The 27,895-nt window shown below is 57.2% G+C and overlaps 9 protein-coding genes and 1 non-coding gene across 10 annotated transcripts; 5 read left to right on the top strand and 5 right to left on the bottom strand.

Moving 5' to 3' along the window:
- The first annotated feature begins 110 nt into the window (after positions 1 to 110).
- Positions 111 to 1,429, top strand: J3D65DRAFT_675435 (S-adenosyl-L-methionine-dependent methyltransferase). Its single transcript, XM_066803576.1, has 2 exons — positions 111 to 431; positions 485 to 1,429. The coding sequence occupies exons 1-2, from the start codon at positions 235 to 237 to the stop codon at positions 1,371 to 1,373; spliced, it is 1,086 nt and encodes a 361-aa protein (XP_066656536.1). The 5' UTR covers positions 111 to 234; the 3' UTR covers positions 1,374 to 1,429.
- A 65-nt stretch (positions 1,430 to 1,494) lies between these two features.
- Positions 1,495 to 1,576, top strand: J3D65DRAFT_t45. The gene has a single exon. It is a non-coding gene; the product is annotated as a tRNA-Cys (tRNA).
- A 740-nt stretch (positions 1,577 to 2,316) lies between these two features.
- Positions 2,317 to 3,016, top strand: J3D65DRAFT_692639 (uncharacterized protein; the record flags this gene model as incomplete). The annotated part of the gene is made up of 2 exons (XM_066803944.1): positions 2,317 to 2,632; positions 2,688 to 3,016. The coding sequence occupies 2 exons, from the start codon at positions 2,317 to 2,319 to the stop codon at positions 3,014 to 3,016; spliced, it is 645 nt and encodes a 214-aa protein (XP_066656537.1).
- Positions 3,017 to 3,548: 532 nt separating this feature from the next.
- On the bottom strand, positions 3,549 to 7,231 carry J3D65DRAFT_618057 (DNA mismatch repair protein-like protein pms1). Its single transcript, XM_066799618.1, has 2 exons — positions 7,166 to 7,231; positions 3,549 to 7,119 (listed from the first exon to the last, which is right to left on the bottom strand). The coding sequence occupies exons 1-2, from the start codon at positions 7,196 to 7,198 to the stop codon at positions 3,778 to 3,780; spliced, it is 3,375 nt and encodes a 1,124-aa protein (XP_066656538.1). The 5' UTR covers positions 7,199 to 7,231; the 3' UTR covers positions 3,549 to 3,777.
- An 874-nt stretch (positions 7,232 to 8,105) lies between these two features.
- On the bottom strand, positions 8,106 to 11,212 carry J3D65DRAFT_551104 (SNF2 family N-terminal domain-containing protein; the record flags this gene model as incomplete). Its single annotated transcript, XM_066797023.1, has 2 exons — positions 8,106 to 10,948; positions 10,996 to 11,212. The coding sequence occupies 2 exons, from the start codon at positions 11,210 to 11,212 to the stop codon at positions 8,106 to 8,108; spliced, it is 3,060 nt and encodes a 1,019-aa protein (XP_066656539.1).
- A 1,891-nt stretch (positions 11,213 to 13,103) lies between these two features.
- On the bottom strand, positions 13,104 to 15,873 carry J3D65DRAFT_618061 (phosphatidylinositol 4-kinase-like protein type II subunit alpha). The gene is made up of 2 exons (XM_066799619.1): positions 14,326 to 15,873; positions 13,104 to 14,277 (listed from the first exon to the last, which is right to left on the bottom strand). The coding sequence occupies exons 1-2, from the start codon at positions 15,730 to 15,732 to the stop codon at positions 13,495 to 13,497; spliced, it is 2,190 nt and encodes a 729-aa protein (XP_066656540.1). The 5' UTR covers positions 15,733 to 15,873; the 3' UTR covers positions 13,104 to 13,494.
- A 1,502-nt stretch (positions 15,874 to 17,375) lies between these two features.
- Positions 17,376 to 18,573, top strand: J3D65DRAFT_644908 (GATA type zinc finger protein Asd4; the record flags this gene model as incomplete). The annotated part of the gene is made up of 3 exons (XM_066802183.1): positions 17,376 to 17,429; positions 17,684 to 17,875; positions 17,935 to 18,573. 3 exons carry the CDS (start codon positions 17,376 to 17,378, stop codon positions 18,571 to 18,573), a joined length of 885 nt encoding a protein of 294 aa, XP_066656541.1.
- A 1,943-nt stretch (positions 18,574 to 20,516) lies between these two features.
- Positions 20,517 to 22,135, bottom strand: J3D65DRAFT_274488 (ribose-phosphate pyrophosphokinase 1). Its single transcript, XM_066794992.1, has 2 exons — positions 21,311 to 22,135; positions 20,517 to 21,262 (listed from the first exon to the last, which is right to left on the bottom strand). The coding sequence occupies exons 1-2, from the start codon at positions 22,028 to 22,030 to the stop codon at positions 20,636 to 20,638; spliced, it is 1,347 nt and encodes a 448-aa protein (XP_066656542.1). The 5' UTR covers positions 22,031 to 22,135; the 3' UTR covers positions 20,517 to 20,635.
- A 592-nt stretch (positions 22,136 to 22,727) lies between these two features.
- J3D65DRAFT_274644 (lipase/esterase) lies at positions 22,728 to 24,104 on the bottom strand. Its single transcript, XM_066794993.1, has 2 exons — positions 23,471 to 24,104; positions 22,728 to 23,422 (listed from the first exon to the last, which is right to left on the bottom strand). Exons 1-2 carry the CDS (start codon positions 23,852 to 23,854, stop codon positions 22,796 to 22,798), a joined length of 1,011 nt encoding a protein of 336 aa, XP_066656543.1. The 5' UTR covers positions 23,855 to 24,104; the 3' UTR covers positions 22,728 to 22,795.
- A 1,283-nt stretch (positions 24,105 to 25,387) lies between these two features.
- Positions 25,388 to 27,860, top strand: J3D65DRAFT_601370 (putative heat shock protein Hsp88; the record flags this gene model as incomplete). The annotated part of the gene is made up of 4 exons (XM_066798034.1): positions 25,388 to 25,462; positions 25,526 to 25,557; positions 25,618 to 27,505; positions 27,555 to 27,860. 4 exons carry the CDS (start codon positions 25,388 to 25,390, stop codon positions 27,858 to 27,860), a joined length of 2,301 nt encoding a protein of 766 aa, XP_066656544.1.
- Positions 27,861 to 27,895: the final 35 nt, after the last annotated feature.

Genomic DNA, 27,895 nt, shown 5'->3' on the forward strand with positions numbered 1-27,895 from the left:
GGATGCGAGGCCCAGCTTTTCTTGACAGGGAATGCAGCTGTATAGCTTTAGGGTCCAGTCGCTCCGCAAGCTACCATTGGTCAATGGCATCGTCAGTGAATGGGATGTATCGCGGGGACTATCGACACTCAAGAAGTGAAAAAGGCAGATACACTCCCCTTCCAACGCTTGTGTTCTGTTGTTGACCTTCGCTCACTTCTCACATCTTCTTCGAAAGCCCTTGCCTTACACCAAATGCCTGCAGTCATTCAAAATGATGTCCCAATGCGGGGGAAAGGTGTATACGGGATGAACTCGGGGCAGCAGCATTCTGCCATGCTGAATGCTTTGCCTCTGATCAGCAACTCAGTCGCTGAGAGCTGGGGAAAGCGCTCCTACGCCGATCGCCCCTTTACCATCGTGGAGTACGGATGCTCGGATGGCAAAAACTCGTAAGCCGCGGACAGGAGCAGTACGAACAGATCCCTACTAATAGCATCTCCAGTGTCGAACCAGTCGCCGCTGCATTGCGCCCTCTTTTGCACGCAAAATGCGTTCAAATCTTCCTAAACGATCGACCAGAGAACGATTTTGCTGCGACGTCGAAGAATGTGGAAAAGATTGAAGAGAATGGAGAGAAGGACGGCATACGCGCCTTTACGGCAATGGTGCCGAAGAACTTCTACAAGCAGGTGCTGCCGCCCAACTCCGCCGACGTGGGATTCTCGTTGATGAGCGTCCACTACGTAAACACGTTGCCCCCTTTACGCGCGGGCGAAGGGGCACTGGATGCTTCGCGACGGGAGACAAAACAAGAAATATGGGAAAAGGACTTTTGTTCCTTCCTTGTCCTCCGTGCCTCTGAACTTGTCCCCGGCAGTTCCCTTGTTTTGTCTTTTCTGAGCAACCCGCCTGAAGGAGAGACGAATTTCGAGGTTGTCAATGAGTCGCTTCGTTGGGCGCAGCAGGAAATGATTCGCGAAGATATTCTCTCTCAAGACTTCATCAGGCAGTTCGAGCTGCCCACGCACTACCCCAGTCCGGAAAGGGTGCGCGAAAAGGTCACTTCTGTCGGCGATTGGGAGATCAAGGACCTGTTCCAGCAAGAGATCAAGCACCCAGCAGTCCAGGAGTTGAAGGAGCGTCGAGCCAAGAGAGACGACGCGAAAGATTTGGAGTGGTACGCAAACACGGTTATTGACTGGTTCATGGCAGTCATCTCAGGATACTTCTTGAAGACCCTGTTGATTACTCATGGCGAGAAATTGGACGAAGAGCAACGGGAGCGGGTCCTCGAAGATTGGAAAGTCCGAAGCAAGAAGAGGTTTCTGGCAGAGCACAAAGACGCCAAAGTCAGTACTTGGTTGGTTTTTGTTCGTCTCCAAAAGCACTAAGGCTCGACGGCAAGCGACTCCATTTGTGTGCGGCCTGTAGCGAGGCCTATCGTACGAATTTCCTTATTCAATTTATAAGTTTTTGCAACCCCTACCATAGCACACAGCGGTCCCAGAAAACGTGTTGGTGGTGTAGTGGTAACGCATGTCGTGGCAACAGTCGCATCCACGGCAAGTCCCAGGTTCAAGTCCTGGCCAACATAGGATCCTTTTGCTTTTTGCTTCTCCTTTACTTGCTTTTTGCAGAGTGGTAGCGAGGTGGAATGATCCATGGGATGAGAGGTTGTCCTACGGGGCCGTGCGTCTGCTTTGTCGTGCACAAGTCTGGTTTTCGCAGAATTTCTTCAGTTCAAGGGCAACAGCTCCCATTATCTCTTTTTTCTTCGACTTCCATCTGGTACAGACAGCGCCTTCGAAGGCTTGACCGGGACGGAACCTGGGAGCGTTCGTTGCAAAGCCATCGCGAAAAGCTCATGTCCGTTGCGAAAGGTCCATTCAAAAAAGGGTCGAGATACGACCAAACGCAGTCCTATCGCTGTTCACGGATACTCCAATGGTCGAAAGTTGTTCCAGCCATCAATTGGAAGGACGCGTGGTGATTTTGCAGTGTCGGCGGAGAAGTGACGTTTAGGAGAAGCAGCGCGGAAAAGGGAAGCTACCCGGCCAGGAACCAGGATAATAGAGTTCCGATGCGACAACCAACGGCGCTCATGCGCCCGATCGAAATCAATCTCACATCAGGACCGCGTCTCAGCGTGTAATTCGCTCAAGGCCTCCTGTTGGGTATGTGTGAGGTGTCTGTCTTTATGTTGGAGGTCCAGCGCTCATTCAGTAGCACAGCCCCCAACCTACTCCATCTTCATCCATCACTGCGGCGAGACGCTCTTTCCAGTCGCCCTTTGAATGCCTGGAGCATTCGAGGCGCCTCTCCAGAACTGAGCTCATGTCGAACGATTACTTGAACGATGCCGCGGCCTGGGAGCAGCAGCGACGGAAGCGCCGATCTTCCGAGCGGAAGCAACGCAATCGAAGTCCAGTAGCCTCTGGCGCGGTGACGCTATCCCCGCCGTACAATTGGTCCGACCAGCAAAGGTCGTTCTCTTCCGAGTCATCAGAATGGCCGTATCTCTCGCCAGACCGACAAGCGTCGTTTTCCGTCGCAAGCTCGGATTCGTGGGCGGACTGGTCCGACACCACTTCCATTACTCCGGCATTTCCACATGATCAACTCGTCCGCTATCCACACCAATCCAACTCCGGTATGTCGCTCACACGCCCAGAGTCTCGATTTGATGCTGACCGAGCCTTGCACAGGAGGGCTCTTTGAGAGTGTGATGGGCCCCGACGCCCGTGGCCTCAGCAGGGAAGAATACGTCGACATCAAACAGCGGATATCCAAAATCGAAGACATCTGTCTAACAATAGCCAAGTCTGGTGACTCTCGGGACAAGAGAGAGTTGGCCGACCGCAAGGAGCAAGCCCAATTGCAGAAGAAAAAGCGAAATGGCCGAACAGGGAACAAGAACATGGCGGGCGCCGTGTACGCCCAAGTGCTGACCGACATCATCGCCGACATCTTTCGCGGCTTCTCGGTGGACTTTGTACAGACCGTGATCGGGAAGGTTGTGGGTAAAGCATTCTAGGGACTGGTCCCTTGAGTTGACTCTTCATGCCATGAGCACCGGATTTATAAAGCTCAGTGAGTCGGGAGTCTGTCTTGATGACTTGACGATCTGCAGGAATCCCTTCCACCTCATAGAAAGCAGACTTGAATAAATCAAATGACAGCCACATCTGAATTTTCGCGTCCCGTATTCCTTCTTCCTCTAATTGACGGATCGATGCGGCAGGACTCGGTCCACGTCTCCATACCCAACAGACTGACGGTCAGCATTGCGCTTCAACCGGTGCGGGAACTCCAACGCCTGACCTTCTCCCCCCTCCCCACATATTTCATCGCATCCGCACGAGCACTGCGCTATCGGGCACGTTGAAGCAACCAAAGCTCCACGAGGCGTTTTCCTGCTTCCTTCGCCCTTCGCTTCATCTCCGCCAGTGTTTGGACACTCTTCGGATACTCTGCATCGTGTGTGCTTTACGATCGAATGGCTTCGGGCGGAGCTGCTGCCACCGACGGGCACCCGGGACGACATCTTTGCGAAAGAGCACACAGGTCTCTGATATATATACTCTGTATTGCTTGTTATTTCCTGTGTATATATGCAAGAAGACGGCGACAGAACTCTATCGTCAAATAAGCATGCACGCAAAAGAGGCGCAAAAATGTCAAACAAGTGCCCGCCCACGGTTGTCCATCCGCATCGACATCCTCGGAGAGCCCAATGCCCACAGCGCCAAAACCGACGACCAAATACCACAAGCCAACCACCGCCGCGCACAATCTCTACACCCCCGTACCCGACCTATCGCCCTTCAAAAACTTACCCCAAGAAACACTACGCGGCAGTCTCTCCACACCAACGCCAGCACCAACGACACCTTCGCCCTCCTGCCACGCGCTCCACTCAGCCAAGCCGGCAAGATGGCGCATGGTGGGCCTGCCGTGCGGGCAATTCCACGGCTTGTCAATCTCGCCCATCGAGTCGACGACCTTGCGCATCTGGCGGAGCGTCAGGTAGCGGCCGATCATGATGCTGCTGCGGCAGGCGCGCATGGCAAGCGATTTGCGCACCTTGGCGGGCCGCGGGATGCGCCTGTTCATCTTCTTTGTCTCGCTGTTGCTCTGACTCTCGCCGTGGCGCTCGTCGTCGGCTTGTGAGGTGGTACTGGTGCCGCCCATCTCGCCCACGAGGACGATCAGCTCTTCTAGGTCCTTGATGCCGAAGACTTCTTCGCGGCCGGCGCCCTTGACGAGACCCATCTCCTTGGCCACGGGTACGCCGAGCAGCCGACAGCGCTGTCCAACGGGCTGCTCACCGGAGGTGTCGGTCTCGAGCAGGAAGCCGTTGGCAGCAAAGGGGGCCGGGTTCGAGAGGATCGTTTCTTCTTCAATGGCAGTCAGGGAGAGCGGAAGCGGGTGGACCAGGCGCTGGGGCGTCAAGATGTAGGTCGCGGAGAGGCGCTCGAAATTGATCTTCTCGTCAGACGCGTGTTGGTCGATGATGAAGAGGTCGTCTGAGGCGGAGGGTGAACCGCCAGATGCTGTTGGAGTAGCTGCGGGAGAGCCATCTGTACATGTTGCAGGCCGCACGGCTATAATGAAGCCCAGATTGAATTGTCCGATGATGCGCATGCGAGAAAAGTCGGCTTTAGTCACAGTGAGTGACAGGCGCTCCTCGGGCGACTGATCCGCGTTTGCCACGTCCACAGCCTTCCCGTCCGCCTCTTGACATTCCTTGAGTCGTTGTGCCAGCGATGATGCAATTCGTCCGATCTTGTCAACCGACGTGTCCAGCGTCTGGACTAGCTGCAGGGTCGACTGTTTACTGGTGCGGCCCTTGAGGATACTCGTCGCCCGCTTGATGTTGTTTTTCGATGGCTTCGCCGCTGTCTCCTCCGCTTTGGCAATCATCTCAGCGACGCGTGCTTCTTCGCGCTCTTTCTTCGTCTCCTCGTCCAGGTACTCGTCATCGTCGCCTTGGTCATTCTGCACAAAGAGCGGGGAGCCTTGCCGTGGAGGTGGCGCACTGGCTTCCTTTTCCGAATCGCGTGCTGCGTCGGCTTCGTCATCTGACTCTTCAGCGATACTTCCAGGAGCCACTGACTTATCGTCGCCATCAGCATCTTCCAACGCCTCGGTCCGTGGATCTGATCCGTCGTCCTCTTCTTCAGCGCCTTCGCTCCCACCCCTCTTTCTGACAGGCTCGTCATCGTCAGTCTCATCCTCCGCCTCGCTGCTCTCCCCAGCCTGGGTGCCAGGCGCCCGAAACATCTTCAGGGCACTGACGAACCCACCCAGCTTGCCACTCTCCTTCTTGCCACTCTGATCCAACAACTTCCCATCCAACCCGTACTTGGGCGTGTGAATCCTCCTTTTCTTGTTCGGTTGCGCTGGCGTGCCGATAGTCATGGTCGTCGTTTTGTCGCCAATAGTAATGGTCGCCGTCTCAGCAGGTGCGCGCTTTGGCCGCATACGATCGAAAGCGTTTTGAATCGGACCCTTAGCCGACGATTGTGTTGCAGATTCCTGGTGATGTTCGGCGGAGGACACAGCTGCAGGGTTGTTCTCTCCAGGACTTTCGGGCGGTTTGACCACTTGTTCCTCTTTTTCGTCAGAGGATTGCGGCGGCGCAGACTTCGCGGCGATGTCAAAGCCGATGCGTGCGTTAAAGTCTTGGACCGGACGAGAGAGCGGAGAGATAGGAGCGGGTGCTGGTGACGAAGAGTCGAGCTCCATACTTTTCGAAAGTGCTCTTGAATCCCCAGGCTCCGTTTCCGCGCGCGGTTTGCCCTTTTCCGCTGCTTCCGTTGCCTTCGGCTTCTCTTTCCCAGCAGGCTCACTGCGGCGTTGAGCTGGCGCTGGCACCCGGCTCCTGCTCATGACATCTCTGCTCGCAAACTTCTGCATCAGGCTGACTGGCGTGCCATTCGGCTCTGGCGGACTGGACGATGGCGGCTCACTGTCTTCCTTCTCTTTCTCTTCGTCCCGCGGCGCTGGTGTCGACTTGGCGAAATTCAGTGGTCGAAACTGGCTCAGCTGCTTCTTGCCCACCTGCGCCTGTGGCACGCTCTGATCATGCTCCTCGAAACACCTGACAAGCGCTTCCTTGAGCGCCTCCAGCAATGCATTTTGGTCATGCAGCAGAATGGTGCGTTTGTCGGGGGAGACGTTGACGTCGTACGCGCCCGTGTCCATGACCAGGTTGGCAAAGATAAAGGGCGACTGCGTGACATTGTAGCCCTTGTACACATCATTAATAGCCTTGGACACCTGCGGCAGCGCGCAAGGCCGCGAGTTGACGAAGAACATCTGGCGGTCGGGCGTCTGACGGCCCTCGCCGACGACAGGGCGCGAGATGTGGCCGACGATCTTGACTTCGCGGGTGCCAACGTCTTCCTGCGTGCTCCAGATCCTAGCCGTCTGCGTCCCAAACGAGGCGGGCGCCATTTCGAGCGTCAGGTCGAGCGGAATGAGAGCCATGAGCGTCTTCGCGCCATACACATTCGCGATATTTTCCCTGGTCGACGGATTCGCTTTGGTCGAGAAGACGACGACCTTCTTTCCTTTCGCAGCCTGGTTGCTGACCGCAAAGCGCACGCCCGAGCTGATGCAGGCGTAGGCGTGCAGCAGACCGAGAACCTTGCCATATTCGCGCTTGATGTTCTTTTCCAGCTCTTTGCGGCGCACCGGGAGATTGTGGAACAGGTTTTCCACCACCACCGTTGTGCCCCTCTGACTCGCGACGACCGAGGTGCCCTTGAGCTTGCCCGACAGCTCAAAGTCGAGCCTTGTTCCCTTGGCGCCGTCGCTTGCGCGCGCCGTCAGAATATGAAAATGCGAGAGGGCGCATAGCGAGGAAAGGGCCTCGCCGCGGAAGCCAAATGTTCGGAGGGAGTTGAGGTCTGAATAGCTTGATAGCTTGGAGGTGTAGTGTTTGAGCGCGATCGTATCGTAGTCTGCAGGCGCTATGCCATGGCCATTGTCTTGAACCTCGATCGATTCGAGCCCGTTGTTTTTGAAGCGTACGTCGATGGACGTGGCGCCGGCGTCGAGGCTGTTTTCCACGAGCTCTTTGACGACGGAGCAGAGGTCGACGATGACCTGGCCGGACTGGATCTGGTGGACCTAGGAGCTTGTCAGAGCTGCATCTTCCGAGTCGCAGAGTACGTACTGAGCGGCCCTCGATGGGCGTGATGGTAGCCATCTCAGCCCATGGTTAGCGTTGAGAGAAGGTGGTTCGTCGCGTGAGGGTTTGGAAGACGCGACGACGCGCAGGGATGCCGCTAAATTAGTCGTGGCCGCCCTATCAACCAACTCACAGCTGGTGGCAGAACAGAAGTCATGGCACGCACAACGCATCTTCAATACTCGTCATTAGTCACCGATAAAATGTGGACGGTCGATCAAGAGAAATGCAAGCTTTTGTTGTCGTCTGTAGGTATAGTATCTAAGTGAGCCCAGCAGCCACTCTCGCCGTTTTCGCCGTTTTCGCCATGCCGCAACCCAATACCAACCCACGCCCTCAACCAACCATTTGGGGTAAATAAAAACTGTCCGTATGTGCATGTGTAGGGGTAGGTACGTATCTCTCGCGCGCATTCAAATCAAAGCGACGCAGAAGATCAGAAGCCGAAAAGAAAGGAAAAGAAAGCAGAGAAGAACCAACTCCGGCAGCATCAACCGGCGCAGGAGGGGAGAAATCAAGAAAAAGAAGAAAATAAAGAGTAAAAGAAAAGAGTTGCCATCCCTGGCCGTATTCCAACGGACACTGGGCATGCTTTGGCGAGTGAGCCATGTCATCCTGTAGGCTCTCCGCGCACGCCTGTCCAAGTCGGGAATCGTGAATGCAGTGATGGATGGGCGCAAAATAGAATGTGCTGTAGTTTGGTGTTGAAAAAGTAGAGCCGCGGACGGTGGAGCAAATTTTCCGTCTCCGTCTTCGGCTTCAACTCGAGAAGACCAACTGGATAGCTCGTGACTCTGTTTCCAGAGCCCCATGTGCGAGACGCGTTTGGCTTGCTCTGGAATACCGGTTCTGCTTGAGCTTCATCGTCGAAAGGGCGGGCTCAAAGACCTCCCGTCGTTCAACCTCTTGCTTCGCTACGTGGCACTCAGCGGAACAAGCTCCTCAAGTCCTCCAACTTGCGCTTGGCCGCCTCGTGCTTGTCGAGCTTGACATTGCGATTCATGCTGAGATCGGCAAGGTCCTTCTTCTTCTGCTGCAGCTCGAGCATGCGCTCCTCGAAGCTATCCTTCATGATGAAACGCATGACGGTGACTTCGCGCTTCTGGCCGAGGCGGTGCACGCGGTCGACGGCTTGCGCTTCGGCCGCCGGATTGTACTGCGGCTCCATTACGTACGCTTTCGAGCCGGTCGTGAGGTTGAGGCCCAAGCCACCGGCCAAGATGGAGATGAGGATGACCTCGACGCTGGGGTCATTCTTGAAAGTGTCCAGAGCGGCTGCGCGCTTCTGGCGGGACATAGTGCCATCCAGGCGAGTGTGCTTGATGTCTTGATCTCGAAGTGCAATTGAGATGAGGTCAAGATAAGCAGTCCAGCCCGAGAAGACGACGCTTTTGATGGGCGGCTCATCCGGATGGTCTTCGCTCCACTGTTGGTTCCGTTGAAGCTCGTCGATGAGAGCTTTCACCTTTGTATGCGGGCCGCCGTAGCGAGCCATCCTCTTGGCCAACGATGGATTCGTGTTTGAAGAGATTCGCGCCTTGGCTGCCTCTTCCCGATCCAACTCATCCTGCAAGAGCGTGAACAACGACTTGCGTACCCAGGACTGACACAATGGACAGTCCGCATAGTCATAATAGATGGAAGAGGCGGAGTTAGAGTCGGGGTTGGGGTTGGAGGCGTCGCTGGAAGCATTCAAGCGCGACTTGTAGTTCTCCAGACACTCAGGCGAAGAGCAAAGCAGGTGGAAGCACGGGGTCATGTATCCAATGGTGTTCTCGCGTTTTCCAGCGTCTCCCCCTTCGTCGTCAGAATTCTCGGTACTGACGGGGGCGCCACCGAGCTGCTTGTCGCAGAGAGCACAGATGTCGACCTCGCTTTCTTTCATGAGATTGAGCATGCTGTAAGCTTGCTTATTGGTCAAAGCAGGCCTCTTATTTTGCTCCTCATCATCATCGTCGTCGTTGATTTCAATGGCACCGCTGTACGTCATTCCCTCTGCGATCTTCATGTCTTCGTCACTGAGGAGTTCAGCGCCGTGGGCACAGATGAGGCGCAGACGAGAAATTGCCTTCAAGACGTGACCCATGTCATTCTTTGCAAGTGCATCTCGTCCAGCAGTCATGGCTTGCATCTTGCGAAACGTGTCTTTGGCGAAGAGGTCAAAGAGCTGGCGTTCGTCGAAAGAGAAGTCAAGGCGCACAATCAGGTCGTGTCGGGGCGGAAGGTTGATCTTGTCTTTCTGGCGTCGAAGAGTGATCGAGTCGACCAGGACCCGAAGCTTTGGAAGGATTTCCGGATCTGCGTTTTTGAATGGAGTGAGGATGTACTGCGTAAAGCCATTCTTCTCATCAAACGGCTTGACGCGCAGAAACTTGATGAGGGCGCCAAGGTCGTCCAGTCTGTTCTGCACTGGCGTACCAGTGACGGCCCATCTTCTCTGACCATTGAGAGAGCAGCACGCGAGGCTTTGCCTGGTGGACTGGCTGCGAATCATGTGGGCCTCGTCAAGAGCGATCCGGAACCAATTGATCTGAGAGAGTGGCCTGGACTGGTTGTATTCGCTGGAGACCAGTTGGTACGTCGTAATCACAATGTCATGGTTGGCCAGCACCTTTGCATCGCTTTCGCGGTTGGGACCATGGTAGATGCACCATTTGAGCTTCTTGCTCTTGAGGTGAGCAACAATCTGCTCTTGCCAGTTGGCCACGGTACTGAGCGGGCAGACGAGGAGTGTGGCTCGGGAGTTGCATTTCAAGACAACCGGTGGCCGGGGACCACCATTGGCGTTCTCATCGATACCAGCCTGACGAGGATACATGGCTCCAAATGCGCGAGCTTCACCTCGTGTCGCCGCGATCAACGACAGGACTTCCAGCGTTTTTCCAAGACCCATCATGTCGGCAAGGATGCCGCCCTGGACAGGTCCAGGCTTCTGCTTCGTCTCCTGTCCCGTGATGATGTTATACCACTTGGCGCCGTTCGATCCAAGCTTCCACAAGCCAATGTCGTTGTCTGCGGTTTCTCTCTTCGTCATGAACTGAAGCGCTTGCTTCTGGTGGGAAAGGAGCGTCGTGGTGATGATTTCCTCGTCAGCCTCCATTTCAGGAATGTCGTCAGTGTTGGCTAACGAATCGAACATGCTGATGACATCCGAACGAATCTCGTCCTGGGTGCGCGTCATGGTGTAGGTCAACGAGTTGGAAGAGCTTGGCAATGTTCGACTCTTTGGCGCCACAACTGTCTGAGGGTTTTCGTATGGGGTGTTCATTGGGTAACGGGCAGTTGGCTCGCGCAGCCAGACCTGCTGTTGGCTCAAGTGTGCGCCAATCTGCTTGGCGTTCTTGCGTGGGGCAAAGAGCGTGATGTTCAAAGGAAGGCGACTTGACGCCGCACCACCAGGACTCTCGCCATCCTTTCTCTTCCGTCCATCAATTCGACACATGAGCTGTACTTTCATCGTACTTCTCGCGTCGATGAGAGGAGTCAGTGCTTTGGCAATGAAGAAGTCTAGCTGTCCAAACACCACTCCAGTAGGATCGACGACCGCAATGATGAAGTTGTGTTCGCCCGGTCGACGACGGAGATGCACTTTGAAGGGCGGCCAAGAAGAAGAGGCCCCGTTGATTCCCGAGCCAGGATTGGGAACTACGGTGTAGTTGGCGATGGCGTTCTCGATCTTGCCGAGGCAGACCACCTTGTTGGCTTCGTCGTGGATTCCAAACAAGCGTCTAGTTCCCGTGACCACAAGGTCATCATCTTCTTTGTCATCTAGTAGAGTAAATACACGCTGAGAGCTTGTGGGGGGTTCGACATACCTCCTGTAAGATCCACGACAGGGCCTGCCTCTCTTGTGCCCTCATTTCTCTTGTCGGTGACATATTCGCTGAGAACACTGCCACCACCGCCTCCATTGAAGTGGCTCTTCCTCTGCTGCTGGTCTTCCTGGCCCTGGTCTAGCTTGGCGGTGGACTTCGGCTTGGGCTGGTCCTCGCGGCGCTGAATGCCGTGCAAGCGCTCAATCATGGAGACCATTTCGTGGCCGTCGACGCCCTCATGAGTCTTGGGAGTATTCGTCTGAGACTGCGCTGGGTCGCCAGGCTTGGGAGCATTCACCTGCTCATCCGGCTTAGCGGCGGCGGCCGCCTTTGGGTTGAGCAAGGCGCGGGGGTCGTACTTGGTCGACTCAACACGAGGCCGCTTGTTCTCAGTAGAGGGCGAGTCTGTGCGCTGGCGCTTGACGGTGCCCTTGCCCTTTGGGTTGAGCAGGGCGCGCGGGTCGAAAGCCGACATGGTCTCCGAATCCTGCTCCTCAGAGGCCTCTGAAGTCGGTGACAGGCTGGGGTCTGATGCTGACTGCGCATCCGGATCTGGCGTGGCGGTGTGCTGGGTTGAGTTCTCTGGGGACTGCTCAACTTCGGGGCGGGCGGGCGGTTGAACTTCACTTTGCGTTAGTTGACGGTCATCCGACGACTGAGGCTCAGGCTGCGGCGTTGTGCGAGCAGAAGAGAGCGATGAAGAAGGTGAGCGTGGAGGAGAGGACAGATCATGGGCGGGCTGCGGGCTGGACGACATGAGGGTGACGTCCGAGTGGTCGCCTGGGGCGAGCTGCCGATCCATGTTGAGTGCGAAGTGGCTTGAAGCCAGGAGCCGCTCAAGGAAAGAAAAGGGTTGATGGATGAATAGCAATGAGAAGATGATGCAAGACGCTTTGGGTGTGAGGGTTGAAGGTGGTGATGCGAAGTGGTGATGGAAAGGTTGAGGTCGAAGGTTGAGAAGGAAAAGGCGGCTGAGGTGGTGGAGGACGGAAAGAAATGGCGCGCGCCAAGTTGACGGGCCTGGGATGGAAGGTGTTGAAGCGCAGTGAGGAAGGAAAGGTGGATGTAGAATGTCGAGAAGAGGTGGTGGTGTGGTGAAGCAAAGAGATGTCCGGGTCAAGATCAAAAGCGCTTGGAACCACCACGCAAAGCGCCGGGGTTCTCGGGCTGATGACAGAAAACAGTGAAACTAAGTGATGCGAAGAGGATGGAGCAGAGTGTCGAGAAGGAGAGGAAGAAGTGGTGGTGTGGTGAAGCAAAGAGATGTCGGCGTCAAGATGAAAAGCGCCTGGAAGAATGACCACTCAAAGCGCCGGAGTTCTCGGGCTGATGACAGAGAGTAGTGAAACGAAGTGATGCAGAGAGGTTGGAGTAGAGTGTCGAGAAGGAGAGGAGGAAGTGGTGCGGTGACAAAAGGAAGAAGTCGAAGGAGTTGATATGCCCAGCCTAGATAAGAACCACGACGCAAAGCGCAGCCTTTCTAGGCTGGTGATGCAGAACAGCAAGACCAAGTGATGATGAAGAGGTGCAAGCAGAAACCGAAGAGTAAAAGAGGAAGACGAGGTGCAACAGTGAAAGAAGGATGGCGAGAAGGCAATGTAGAGACGGATGGTGCAGTTGGAGGCGAGACAAAAGCAGCCCAGCCCAGCCTACTCGGCCAGCGTCTCTCCCCCGTGCTCCGCGGCAAGCCTCCGCAAAGCAGAGTCCCTCCTCTGCCTCTACAGAAAGAAAGTCGCAAAGGTGCAAAAGACGACGCGGCGCGACACTCTGCGCAACGACACGGCAGCGCGGTGCTGTGGTCCGATGGCAGCATTACTCGCTCGCTCGCTCGCTCGCCGCCACACGCCACGCCTCTCGCGCCGTCGCGCAACCAACGGCGCGGCGAGAAAGCAGAAAGCAGAAAAGGCACTTACGCAAATATTGCGTCCTCGAGGCGCGTGGATAGGAAGTTCGGTCGGACGTTTGGTGTGGCGGTTGGATGCATCGAGTCATCCATCCATCGGCGAGGTGCAGTTGCAGTCGTCGATGCACTCACTCACCCCGGCCGGTCGCCATCTATGACGCGCTAGCCGCTTTGGTCGCGGCATCACCTCAGCACGCAAAAGAAACGTCCGTCGCGGCTATGTAGCTCCCCCTGATGTTTTCATTTCTCCTCGCGTTGGAAGCATTCACACATGTAGCCAAGGTACCTGCTGTCATTCTATCTTGTCCAACATATGACGCCTGACAATATTTTCCCCTGCCGTCGTTTTAACCTACGAAATCGCCTGCGCAAAAAGAACAACACACTCGCGGCGAGGTGGTAGCATTTGTTTCATTCCACAAAAAGATCAAGAAAACGCCGCCCATGCCCTATTTTGTTCCCGCCCAGCATCACAACGACAGAAGCCGCCAGCGCGCCCAGGCATCGACCCATCCAACACAATTCTACCAAACTACCTTACACCCACGACGACAAAGATCCTACCACCATCCGCGTACATAGATTGGCGAGCCAGGCTAGCACCACGTAAAGACGGGATTCTTGCTCTTGACCGTCTCCAGGCGCTCGACAATGACGCGCTTGCGGTTGCCCTCCATGTCCTCGGCAGCCGCAAAGCCAAGGTCGCCCTCGTCGTCGTCGCCATAAACGACGGGCCCACCACCGCGCACGCTGAAGCTGAATCGCCGCCTCCTCGATTCCGGGCTGGGCCGAGCTCTGCGCGGTCCGTCGTAGCTCATGCGCGACTTGGAGGGCGACCGGTGCTCCACGTCATGCACGTTGAGAGCGCTCGACTCGCGCGAGATGTTGAAGCGGTTGCCATGCGGCGGCGGCGACGAGTCGAGCCCGAGGAGATCGTGTTGCTGCAGGTTCGGTGCTGACCGGCCAAGGGCATTGCTAATGTCCATTTCCTCGTGCTCGTCGGCAACGGACAATTCTTCCTGCTGCCGCCGCATCTCCTGGCTGGGCCGCTGCAGTGGCACGGCGACCGGAATGTCGACGAGGTCGTCCCATACACACACGCGCGCCCGCCGCGTCAGCTCGAGCGGCCCGTGGTCGGGCGTTTTGAGTGTCTCGACGACGTTCCATGCTTGGCCTTTCATGACGGCCATTTGCCGAGCAAACATGCGCTCTTTGAAGTCCGCGTCCTGGGAGAAGCATTTGCGCAGGGCCAACTGCGTTTCCGACCACCACACCTTTGATGTCAAGAGCGGTAAGAAATGGCGGCGAGTGACGTCGGAAAAGGGTTGGCCAATAAGAGATACCGGCAGGAATAGCCAGCCGAAAGGATAGCTTCGCCACTGATTCTCGTGTTAGGTCTGAAGCTTAATGATTTTGGAGTTACTTACAGCGTCGGGGTGTTTCCAAGGCCAGGACAAGCTGTTGTCAATGGCACCAACGGATACAGTCGGCCCGTCATCATCCTCGGGTGAGTTTGCTGGAGTGTTGGAGCGGCTCGTTGCCACCATGGGTTCTTGTCGTGTGTACGGCTCGCTCGGGGACCCATTCGATCTGCCATTGCTCTTTGGTGGTTCCGCCACGATGCTCGCTTCTTCCGTCTTGCGGTTTATTCGAATCATCCAGTTGTCCAGCCCTCTATCAGTGTTGCGCATGATGTAGTCAAGGATGACCAGTCTCTCGAGCTGCTCCCGGAAAGACTGCTGCAGCCGCTCGGTCCAGAACCCACGCCGCCTTTCTGCCTCGTCTGCCGTCGGTGGTCTTTCGTCGTCTTCGTCATCCGAGTATGATGGGCCGCTTGGTCTGCAGTCCTCGGTCCATCGCCGCTTCTTCCGTCTCGCAGCGCCTGCGCGCCCGGCGGCGCTGTGTTGGTCGGGCCATGGGTGCTCCCTCAAAAAGATGTTTGCATCGCGAAAGCCCTTGAGAAATATCTGGAAGCTGCCAACCTTTTCGGGTAGGGGCTTCTTTTTCCTGTAGTATGCGCGACGGTCCCAAAAGTCGTAGAAGAAGGATTTGGAGGATAGAGAGACAATGTCGGTGTAGGGTACGAGGTTGGTGCGGAGCTGAGTGTCGAGCACGTAGGCGGCAGCTTCGGACACGTACGACAGGTTGGGAATCAGGCAGGCTCTGCCAAAGAAGAATGGAAACAAGTTTCTGTGAATCCACTTGGTCCACTTGGGATTGCGGGACGCATATGGCTCCTCGTCCTTGGGCTTGAAGACGGCGACGACCTTGCCATCGACATTGCGGGCAAAGTAGCTGCCAGAGCTGCCTTGCGAAATGAGCTTGGGGTGTACTCCGAGATCAATGGCAGCGCGGACGCTCTCGACAAAGTCGTCGAATTGCAGCTTGGTGATGCGGTCCGTCTGCAGCGAGTCATAGTCCTTGACGAGCGTCTCAGCCGTGGCCGGGCGGATCCAATCTGGAGCTTGAAACACCGAATGATGAATCTCGAGCTGTTCCTCGTCGGGGGTCTTGCCGCGCACGCGGCGAATCTTGAACTTGGAGGCAATCTCGTCGGCCCATTTCTCGAGGCGTGCGTTGATGGCCTTGATGTCGACGCCCGAGTTGCTGCGGGCGCGGAGGCCGGGCGGTCTACGGCGGGGAGAATCGAGGGTGGACGAGGGCATGCGGGCATGGCGGCGTGGCTGGATGGGGGCATATCGAGGAGCATCGCCGAGGGAAGATTGGCCACGGTAAGGGTCGTCATCTTCGGAGTCGTCAAAGATGTCGACGTCCTCCTCCTCGGCCTGGGCGATTCGAGCGTAGCCAGAGGTGGCCGGCCTTCCCTTGGACATTGTTGGGGGGGGTTGTTAGGTGCGCGAGAGGTGGGATGGTGGCATGTTTCGGCGACGCGTAGAGGCGGAGGCAGTGGAGGTGAGCGGGAGCGGGAGGCTGCTGAGCCTCATTCGAGACGGCGGAGCTATGACGACTGCCTGGCGCACAGCTGCGGAGTCCCGCGGGAAGACGTGGCCGCTGTCAGCGCTTGGAGGCCAGGCGAGAGCGGCCACGGGGCCGTGTGGCGGTGCGCAGCCAATCAGCGGCCTGGCCGCTGGCAGTTGGCGCCACAGTGCAGCAGACCCCTTTTCTCGCTCCACCACGGCACTGCAGACGTCACTCTAGGCCATCCCATGATGATGTGCGGTACCCACGATTCCCCGAGCCCAGACTTCTCGTCAACATGGCCTGGTCCGTGTGGGAGTCAATTGGATTGAATACGCGTCTTGGAGCACAATGGTTGCTGTTTGGGAGTACAAGACACATGGTCAAAACAAAACCCGGTTCCAGTGCATACATAGCCATCCACCATATCTAATCTCAGATAGCATGCCTCTCCCTATCCCTACCTATCTGATAACCACAGCACAGGGAGCATCAAATGGTCAGGTCAGGGGCCGCATATCTTATCAGCACCCCTGTGACGGGCGGGCCGTCGAGCGTGGATCCACCAACAAACACCATCCTGTCGCTCCCAAGGCTGAGACACGACTGATTTCCACCGCATGGTCAAATTTCCGCGCTGTTAGGAGTAGCGGCGGGACGAGGCGTCGACGAGCTGTCGTGGTGAGGAGGTGGCGGCATTGCTGACCTGCGGACCGGTGGGCATACACCAACGCGTGACATGCGACTGGACTTCAGTAGGTGGTTAATGAAACAGTACGAACAAGCAAAAAAAAAGCCACTGGCTCTGGGCGGCGGATATTCCAGCCAGCGGCAGATCGCCCAGCGCGGTGCCTGTCGATCGTGAAATTGTGCAACCAGTCCAGCAGCTACCTACTGTGCGAGTAAAATTAGAATGTTGGCGCCGCGATGTGCTTCTTTTATCGCCATCCCTGGCTTCACTCGACGCCCAGGGGCCCCTTATTCGCTGCCCGTTATGCTTTTATCGTTCCGTACCGCGTCTTGGTTCCGTTGTCTGCCCTGCCCATCCATTCAACGTCCATACCTACCGTACCGTACCGTCTATACCACCTCACCCGAACCGTCGAGAAGCGCGTCGCGTTTCTCCCACCACCGTCACCACGGCTTCCACGCTCGCCATCTCGTTGCTCAACCGGCCTGCGGCCATTGACGGCTTTGGACACGGCCACGGCAATGGCCATGAGCTCGCGCCCTTCAATGCTGCCGCGTCCATGTCGCTCGACGAGCGGCCCTCGCTGCCGTCCATCGGCCTGACCATTTCGCGCGCGTCGTCCAGGTCGGCATCGCCCATTGCCCACCAGCGTCACCGCAGCCACAGCCCGGGCATACAGCTCCCCAGCCTGTCGGCCCTCGCGTCGATTGCGTCGACGGCCACGTCGTCGCCGTACCCAGAGAGCAGGTCAGTCGGTCACGACGATATCACCGGTCCGGGTGGGACGATAAGGCTGCCCAGAACTAATAAAGTGCCGTCCGCGGTCGCAGGCCTCCGAACAATACTCTGCATGTCGCTCCGCACAGCATGAACTACGCGACGAGCGCGCCGGCAGCGGCAGCGTCGGCAGGACAGAGTCCGGTGAGTGATTGATGTTTGTTGATTTGTGGTTGTCGAGGCGTGGGGGCCGAAGCGAACGAGACGGGCCGCGGTGCCCTGGGCTGGGGTGGAAATCTCAGCAGCGCACCGGCCGAGTCCCGTCCACCACCGCAGTCTTCCGTTCTCTTATCTCTCCTATCGACAACAACCTCCCACTGGAGCGCTTCCAGTCCGCAACCACCTCCTCCTCCATCACCATGTCGGCCTCGCTCGCTCTGACTCCAGACAACCAGCAGATTCCCAAGTGCTGCAACTGCGCCACCAGCACCACCCCCCTCTGGCGCCGCGATGAGGTCGGCTCCGTCCTCTGCAATGCCTGCGGCTTGTTCCTCAAGCTGCACGGCCGTCCGCGCCCGATAAGCCTCAAGACGGACGTGATCAAGAGCAGGAACCGCGTCAAGACGTCTGGCCAGGGAACCAAGAAAAAGGTGACCTCTCCGCCGTGTTTAGGACCGCTGCTGTGCCATTCTAACTCGTGTCGTCACAGCCTGCGCCCGACTCCAACGGCGTCGACGCTCGCGCTGCAGCCACGCCGCCCTCCGACGCGCTCAACCACCGTCGCCCTGCGCCCAGGGTAGCTCCAGGGCAGTCGGAGCGCTCCACCTCGCCATTGTCGCGCACCGGCACCCCTGGCCTCGGCCACCACCCTTCAAACATTGCGCCGCAGCACGTCTTTGACGGCGTCACGCTCAATGGGCATGAGTTTCACTCGGCCTCGCTGCCCCCCTTCATGCCTCCGCGCCAACCCTCGCCCTCCGCATCTTCCATAAACGGTTCCCACGGCCTGGAGCCGCCCATGTCTTACGACGGGCAGTTGCGCACGCGCGTCAGCGAACTCGAAGTCATCAACGACCTGTTCCGCGGCCGAGTCACCGAGCTGGAGCAGAGCGAGCAGCGCGCCCGACAAGACGAAGCCGTGGCCCGCGACAACGAGAAACAGATGCGGGACCAGCTGGAGGAGGCGCACGCGCGCGAGGCCGAGCTTAGGCGCCGGGTCGAAGAGCTCGAGAACAAGCTGGGCGAGTACGAGAGCGAGGGCCCGCGGCAAAAGAAGATGCGTCTCTCAGACATTGTCGACGAGAGTGCCGCTTCGACGCCTGTGTCGACCGCCTCGCAATCCAACTGAGCCGTGGCGACCATTTGAACAAACCTCTTTCCTTGCTGAGCGATACCAGATGACGTCTCGACCGTCATTGCTTGCACTTTTTCTCTTCCCACTGCTTTTCATCCAGCGTCTTTCGCGGTTGGCACGGGGGCATGCATCCGGATGGAACAATGAGGGTGTTGTGTTGGTCTACTCGACTCGAAATGAGCTCGACCGGCACACCACCACCCTCAGGTACAGCGGCATCCCATTCCACGGAACAGTTAACAAAAGCTTTCCTCTTTTTTTCTTTTCGGTCATTGGTTCCATGCCTGTGCCGGCGCGCACGGGGGGCAGCTTGATCTTTTCCCCCTCTCTCCCTTTCACCACCATCAAAACACGAGCGAGCCTGTCTAGCACCTATCTCCTGTTCGACCTCGCCCTCCTGCAACAACAACAACAAAACAATGACACCCCACCCTACCCCAACACACTCACCCTGTTCTTTCTCCCACCTAATGTCTGTCTGCCGCCTTTCCCCCGTTGGCAAAGATTGACGGACGAATGGATACCTAGTGTATGAAGTGGACAGCCAGTCACGCTGGATGGAAACAATCAGCACGGCGACTGGCCGATTGATGTGGCGCTCGCCGAAACGTTCGACATGCAGTCAAGTCAAGTCAATGTAATGGAATCACGCTGATTGAATGCACGAACCCACGCACCCGCCCACTCATCCAAAGCTTGCCGTGATTTTCTAAGCTGCTCTTCACCTATCAAATGTCAAGTACCAAGCACATTTATCAAGTATCAACCAACCAACCAACCGACGACCCAAAGCTGCCAGCCGCGCTCCTTATCAGTACATACAGTACAAACAAGGTACGAGGCACAAGGCACAAGGCAAGGTAGCGAGCTCGCCATCGCAAGGGTAGGTCGTGCGTGTGGGGGCTGGGCTGCTATCGGCGGCGCCTGATTGGCTGCGCGTCATTTTATCTTGGGCGTGTGTGGTTGGCTGGCCGGCTGGCTTGGCTCTCGAGTGTACATAGATGGGAGGTAATGTACCTACCTAGGTAGGCAGGTGTATGGGAGGGTAGATTCGATTCGCGGACTGCGACAGACGATAGGTCGGTAGGTCGGTAGGCAACGAGCAACTGTCTTAATTCTCTTCTCAAATCACCATTGTACGACACACTGTTCTCACCAACAAACAGAGCGACACGATTGAACAGCAACGCATGAAGTATTCATCCATATACATCTCATTTGCACTACATATCAACATGTCCGGGAGGTTCTCTTGCGCCGCGCCCATCTCCGCCCACCACCAGTCGAAACCGGCGACAGACACAAGCACGGCGCCTTCTATTCCCAGCTCTGCGCCATCCAACCCTTCTCCGAAGAGAGCGAGCCAGACGGCGCCGAGATTGTTTGCTCTACCAACGCTCCGTTAGGGACGACGCGTCGTAATGCCGCGTCGCCCCTGCAGACTCGAAACAGTCTGCATCGCTGGGTTGTGTATTTGTGGGGGTTGGGGGGTGAAAGGGTGCAGTCACGACGATCATGTTGGAAGAGGAGGGAAAGAGAAAGGAATGGAAAGGAGATGGCTCGCCGTAGACATGAAGCCTACGTGCATGGCAGGAAAAAGAGAAGGAAATGTTTGGAAAAAGTTTCGACTTACAGACCCGCAGTGTCTTGTGTGAAGCAAGGCAAGAAGGTCGATCCCACGCCATACCAGACCGACCAAGCCTTCCGTTCATTCGCTCGTGTGTTCGCCATTGCTCCCCGTCGTCGTCCCTCCGTCATGCAAATGCAGTTCATGAACAAAAAAAGCAGCAAGTGTAAACGCCCGCAGCGCCAACGCTAATGACAAGCAAGCCCAGCCAGCCAGCCAGCCCGCCCGACCAGCATACCTGTTCCGTTCGCCGGCCGACGGCGTTTTTTCCCGGTTTCCGTGTCCCTCCAGCCGGGAGGGCAAGTTGTTGTGTTCCTTGGTAGAAGTATTCCGATGAGCCATCAACGCCGAAAGAGGTGTGGACGAACCACTCTGAAAGCTTGTAGTCGTCCGATGCAATAAGGAAAATGTCATTAGTCTCTTGGTTGTCTACCAGTTGTGCATGAACAACTGGCTCATGCTCTCGCCGTGGTGGTTGCGGCGAATGGCCTCGGCGAGCAAGCTCTCGACGGGTAGGATGGTCAGCTTGCTGCATCTGGCGCGCTTTTCCTCGGGAATGGGGAACGAGTTGGTGACGATGATGCGTTCGATGCACTCGCACTCTTCCATCTCCTCGAGGCAGCCGCCGCCAAAAAGGCCGTGGGTGGCCATACAGTAGACCTTGGTCGCGCCACCGCGCTTGACCGCCGTCTCGGCGGCGGCAATCCAGGAACCAGACTTGTCAATCATGTCGTCGACGATGCAGACGGGGCGGTCACGAACGTTGCCGACAAGGGTGACGGTGGTCTCGAGTTCTGGGTTCTTGAGGTCGTCCTCCTCGGCGTCCGAAGTGTCACCAGCGTCGTGGGAGCCCCCCATGGGCTGCGAAAGCTCAGGCTCCTCACACGAGGTCGTCGAGATCATGGAGCCCAGCATGTGCTCTGGGGGTTCGTCATCGTCGGAGCTGCCGCGTTGAGTCCTGTTTTTGAAAGAAACCGCAGACATGGCAGGGGAGGGAAAGTCCTCGTCCACAATGTGTCCATGGACCAGGCGGCCGTGGATGACGTCGCGGGCACGCTGCTTTTGTCAGTGGCGCCTGTGTACACAAGATGCTGGTTTACTCACCTCGTCAATGTATTCATCGCTCGTGTCTTCCATGACTGGCGGAGCCGTGACGGTCCTCAGCATGTGGGACCTGGGAGATCCCGGCAAGTCGGCCTCCACGATCGACTCTGCGCGCGACGACTTGACCAGAGGGCTAGAGGGAACCGCATTGACCGCGTTGCCGTTGGCGATGCGGTTGGCCTGCGCATTGGAAATGGCCCTTGGGCGCTCCTTCAGCTCTTCCTCTTCATGGTCGTCTATCTTGGCCGCGGGCTGCCTGGAGGGGGCAACGTTGACTTGAGCATCCAGGTCTTCCTCAATGAGGCCATGGGTCTCGTACGTGCCGTCCATGCCCAGTCTCTCGAATATGGCGCTACCTTGCATGCTCAAGCCTCCCTCGGACACGCCGGGGCGTCTCCTGTCGGTCGTCACGATGCCAAAGCTCAGCTTCAATGCGTCGGCCAAGCTCGTCACACGCTTTGTGCCGCCAGCATTCTTGGACACAATGACGCAGTCCCTCCAGCTGGGAACATTGTTGCGGATCCAACGCGCGAGGAGCGGCTCAGCGACGAGGTTGTCAACGGGACACTTGAAGAAACCCTGCATCTGCGAAGCGTGGAGGTCGATCGTGATGACGTGAGTGACGCCGGCGACGTGTAGGAGGTTGGCAATCATGCGGGCGGTAATGGCACCGCGATGAGACTTCTTCTTGCTCTGGCGCGAGTATGGGAAGTAGGGCATGACAGCTGTGGAAAGGTCAGCCAGCTGCCTTGGGCCGACCAAAGTGTCGCGTGGTCCAAAATACCGGTGATGGACCTGGCAGAGCCGCCTTTGCAGGCCGAAATCATGATGAGCAGCTCCATGACATTATCATTGATCCTGGAGGCCGTCAGCGGGACTTGGAGGCCGGGCAGGGAAAACTCGACTTACTTGCTGCTCCCGCTCTGAACGATGAAGACATCCTGGTCACGAACGGACGTCTCTTGGAACAATCAGCTCAAGGTCAGGCAGCAGCAAGCAGGAGGAATGGCGACCGAGGGTACTGACGTATCTGCACGCTGGTCTCTCCGTTGCTGAACTTGCGCAGCTCCGTCTTGCCGGGACGCTGGCCCAACCGATCGCAGATGCCCTCGACCAGGCTCGGGTGGGACGAGCCGGCGAAGATTCGCGTCTGACGCATGGTGGGGAGTGCAGCAGCTGTCGACGGCTGGGGGTGGTGGGCAGAAGATGTGGAAGAGATGGTGAAGAGAGAGGGGCGAAAGGAAAAAAGGTTGTCGTTTGGTTTTTGCGGGGTGGTTTGCAGTGCAGCCAGTTTTTGGCGACTGGACTGCTGCCGGGGAATCACCGCGACCAACCGCTGCCCGACCTAACGGGACTTCACCATCTCCCCACCGCACCATGCCGTCATGTCATCCATCTGTCAAACAAGACATACACGCAGTTTGGTTCTCTACAATACTATACGAAGCCTCAAGTCAAATCATCCAAATCCACCCTCACTGACACTTATATGTAGTTCCCGTACGCAAGCCTCTTGATCTCCTCGCCGACGTCCCTCACAGCCTGCACGGCCTCTTCGCTCCACGCCGTCATTTGCAACCAGCCATGCGTCAAGTTCTCGTAGTGGTACCAGCGCACCCTGACGCCCGCTTGATCCAGCTTACTTGCGTACTCGACACCGACATCCCGCAAAGGATCAAACCCACTCGTAAAGACGGCCACGGGCGGCTGATCCTGCAGGTACTCTGGGCTCTGCATCCCAGGGCTGATGTACTTGTAGCTTGACGCCAACCCGCGGGGCAGGTAGTGGTCTGCAAAGCTGAAGATGCCGTTGCACTCGAGGTAGAAGCCCGAGTTGTTCTCCACTGCAGCCAGGGTATCAAACGGCGGGCGAGTCTCCGGGTACAGGAGAAACTGGGCTGCCAGATTCTTTTGTCCGTGGTCACGGCGCCCCAGCGCCATGGCTGCCGTCATGTTCCCTCCCGCAGAGTCGCCGCCTCCGCAGATGCGGTCAGGGTGAACGCCGCGGATACGACCAAAGTCTCCCATGAGGGCGTCGATTACGGTCGAGTACTCATCGATTTGAGTGGGGAATTTGAACTCTGGGGCGAGGCGGTAGTCGACTGCGTAAATCTGTCGAGACGTCAGTCGCATGGTTTACACGCGTGCTCTTCAGCTCACCTGAGCCCCCGAAGACTCGGCCAATAGCCTGAGCCCATTCTCAAACTCATCGACGCTGCCAACCGTGTAGCCACCTCCATGAAAGTATATCAGCGCCGCCGACTCGCCCTTTTTGCGCCGATCTTCCCCGCTCTTGGGGTACAGAACGCGTATGGGTATTGTGCCATAGGGCCCGCGTATCGCCGTGAACTCGACTTCGTGGATCGAATGGACCTTTTCCTTGGGGATGGCATGGATGCCAAACACTTCGAGGTGACGGCGGCGCTCGGCGTGAAAGTCTTCCTCGCCGCCCAGATGGAGCTTGGGGAAGAGCCTGAGAAAGGTGGATATGGAGGGCGCGAGGGTGGTCCGGTTGGCCGTCGTGGGGATCCTGGGCTCAGGCATGGTGTGGTATGAATGAGGATGAGATGCGGCTGGAAGCTCTCTCTTCAGGTGCTCGTGATTGTGCAACCACTGCTTACCTATTATAGCGGTAGCAAGGGGTGAAGTACGTCATTCCAGCGCGTTTGACGAGCGGACGTCAGGCTTGAACGCGTTTGTAAAAAAAATACGAGATGACTGCAGGCGACACTTGGCGATGAAGATGATTTGATTTACGGAGGACATGGTACGCTTCTCGGATATTGCAAGTTGACCTGTGGTGTTGGAATATACATGTGACGGGGCCGACGTCTCTGATTGGGATACTAGCTCGAGCAGACAGGAGAAGGGTGCGAACTTGGGGTCTTTACCATACGCCGGGGTTGGTGGTTCAAGGATGACTGTCTCGTACCTGAAGGTGGGGCGATGCACCCGAGCATGCGTGCCACAAACCATTGGCAAATGGGCAAGCGAGCTGGTGACCCGTGGCGCTCGTGGTTAATTGAACGAGCCAAAGAGGGCTTTCAGCTGAAGATGGGCTTCCCCATGTGTCCTTGTTTTATTCGTCGACAGCCGAAAAAATCGCCAGCTATAGGTAGCATTTTTGAGCTCTCACAGAGGACAAGACCAACACCGACGGCCCTTGTTGCTTGTGTAGAAGGCATTTGATCGACGACTAAAACATGCTTCACACGTGCAAGAATGCGGTAGACGGTCGGACCTCGCTGGCGTGGGTCGTGGCCGCTAGCAGTGGCCAGTTTCAAGCTAGTTGCCGATGGTCTGTACAAATGCGGTCCGCTGAAAGGAACCCGGATGGCCAGGCGGGCAGAGTAACTCATCGCTTTGATCACGTTGACCATTGACATGGTCGAATCCTTCAAAGTGGATTTGCAGTGATGGAATCTTGGGACGAGGTTGATATTTGGTAGAGACGAACAGGCATGTCCGCAGCCGCAACCCTATAATTGGTCGCCAAGAAACGGGAGTAGCCATGCGACGAAGAGGTTGGGCGAAGCCAAGATGTGGCACAAGGGTTTCCGTCAGTTGAAGGCGACACATGTCAAGACGATGTTTCCAGAAAAGCTGTGCTCCCGTCGGATCTGCTCTCAGGGTGCGGGCGGCATGACGGAGGGTCGCCAGGGAGCAGCAGTGGCGGCGGCGACGGGGCCGGGAGGCAAAAGGTTCAAGACGACGGGGGGATAGCCGTGGAGGGATAGCTCGGTGGATCGCAAGAGAGTGTGCCTGTCAGAGTGGGCGGTGGGTACATTGATGTAGGTAAAAGAGTGCCCGGCCGTGGTGTTGTAGTCGGGTCCGTCACCCATGACGTGAGGCCGGGTCGGGCCAACGTTGCCCCACGAAGCTTCCCGAACTGGGCAGAATTTCATCGAACACCAAACACTTTTCAGCCTCGCCGCCAGACTCAACTTCTCCCACGACCTCCATCACGACCCGAGCCAGGGTATTTACCGTCCAACCACTCTCTCTCCCCCGCTACTCCCACTCGAACCACCCCATACCCAACGACCCCACTCCCGCTCACGACAATCCGCATCAACCATGTCTGTTGTTGGTGTTGATCTGGGGACGCTCAACACGGTCATTGCTGTTGCGCGCAACCGCGGTGTCGATGTCGTACGTGCCCTCCCCTCCACTCTGTCGACTCTCCCCCATTGATGCTGACCTCAATCGCCGCAGATTACCAATGAAGTCTCCAACCGCCAGACGCCGTAAGTTTTTTCTCGTCTGCCCCGCCGTCGCGCCGAACCTCACTGACTCTCGTCGCAAAGCTCTCTCGTAGGCTTCGGTCCCAGACAACGTTACATTGGCGAGGCCGCAAAGACCCAGGAAATCTCCAACCTCAAGAACACCGTCGGCTCCCTCTCGCGTCTCGCAGGCCGCAGCCTTTCCGACCCCGACGTCGCCCTTGAGCAAAACTATGTCTCCGCCCCACTTGTTGACGTCAACGGCCAGGTCGGCGCAGAAGTCTCGTACCTGGGCAAGAAGGAGCAGTTTACCGCCACCCAGCTGGTGTCCATGTACCTCCAGAAGATCAAGCACACTGCCTCGGTCGAGCTGAAGCAGCCCGTCTCGGACATTGTCATCAGCTGCCCCGCATGGTACACCGACGTCCAGAGGAGAGCTCTCCTTGATGCAGCTGAGATTGCTGGCCTCAAGTGCCTCCGCCTCATGAACGACACGACTGCCACCGCCCTCGGCTACGGCATCACCAAGCTCGATCTTCCTGCCCCCGAGGAGAAGCCCAGGCGCGTCGCCTTTATCGACATTGGCCACAGCAACTACACCTGCTCCGTCGTCGAGTTCAAGAAGGGCGAGCTTGCCGTCAAGTCGACTGCGTACGACCGCCACTTTGGTGGCCGCAACTTTGACAAGGCCATCGTCGACCACTTTGCCAACGAGTTCAAGAACACGTACAAGATTGAAGTCAATGAGAACCCCAAGGCCCGCATGCGTCTCATGTCCGCTTGCGAGAAGCTCAAGAAGGTCCTCTCCGCCAACGCTTCGGCACCCCTCAACGTCGAGTCCATCATGAACGACATTGACGTCCGCGGCTTCTTGAAGCGCGAGGAGCTCGAGGAGCTCGTCAAGCCGCTCCTTGAGCGTGCCACCAAGCCTCTGGAGCAGGCTCTCGCCGAGGCCAAGCTCAAGCCCGAGGACATTGACTCGATTGAGCTGGTTGGTGGCTGCACCCGTGTCCCGGCTCTTAAGGCTGCCATTCAAGACTTCTTTGGCAAGACGCTGTCCTTTACCCAGAACGCCGACGAGGCCATCGCCCGTGGCTGTGCTTTCAGCTGCGCCATCCTTTCCCCGGTCTTCCGTGTCCGCGACTTCTCCGTCCACGACGTTGTCAACTACCCCATCGAGTTCACCTGGGAAAAGTCGCCCGACATTCCCGACGAGGACACTAGCCTCACCGTCTTCAACCGCGGCAACACTATGCCCTCGACCAAAATCCTTACCTTTTACAGGAAACAGCCCTTTGACCTCGAGGCTCGCTACGCCAAGCCTGAGATGCTGCCGGGCAAGATGAACTCTTGGATCGGCCGCTTCTCGGTCAAGGGCGTCAAGGCCGACGCCAAGGACGACTTTATGGTCTGCAAGCTCAAGGCCCGCCTCAACCTTCACGGTGTCCTTAACGTCGAGACTGGATACTACGTCGAGGACGTCGAAGTTGAGGAGCCCATCCCCGAGGAGGGCAAGGACGAGAACGTAGGTAGCAAGTTTACTTTTGCACACCAAGAGCCAAACGGCTCGATCCACCCGTCCAACTCTTTGCCGGCATCGGCAAAGAATGGACAATCTCAATCTCCATCTGTTCATGATGACTCGGAAAAGGCGGCTCCGCTGACGGACAAACAGGCCATGGACGTTGACAACAAGGACGTCAAGACGCGCAAGGTCAAGAAGCAGGTCAAGAAGGGCGACTTGCCCATTGCGGCTGGCACCGCATCCCTCGACCAGGCTGCCAAGGAGGCTCTTGCCGAGAGGGAGGCTGCCATGTTCATGGAGGACAAGCTCGTCGCCGACACTGCTGACAAGAAGAACGAGCTCGAGAGCTTCATCTACGAGCTCCGTGAAAAGATGTACGACATCTACAGCGAGTTTGCCAGCGACGACGAGAAGGCCAAGATCAGTGCCAAGCTCGAGGCCTCGGAGGTGAGTTTCTTTCGATTCGAATGTGAGATGATGTGCTGACTCGATTCAGGACTGGCTCTATGAGGAGGGCGAGGACACGACCAAGGCTGTCTACGTTGCCAAGATTGAGGAGATCCGTGCAATCGCCGGACCCGTCATCCAGCGGTACAAGGACAAGCTGCAGGAGGAGCTCAACCGCAAGATTGCGGCCGAGGAGGCGGCTGCGGCGGCCAAGAAGGCGGAATTCGACGCCAAGCGCAAGGCCGACGAGGAGGCCAGGCAGGCAAAGGAGGCTGCGGACAAGAAGGCCAACGACCAGGAAATGTCGGACGCGGACGCGGCCAAGCCGGATGAGGTCGAGGAGCCGCAACAGTAGAGGAGGAGGAAAACAACCGTTAGAGAGCTAGGTGG

Source organism: Phyllosticta citribraziliensis, assembly GCF_038025025.1.
Source record: "Phyllosticta citribraziliensis strain CPC 17464 chromosome Unknown J3D65scaffold_4, whole genome shotgun sequence".
Lineage (NCBI taxonomy): Eukaryota > Fungi > Ascomycota > Dothideomycetes > Botryosphaeriales > Phyllostictaceae > Phyllosticta > Phyllosticta citribraziliensis.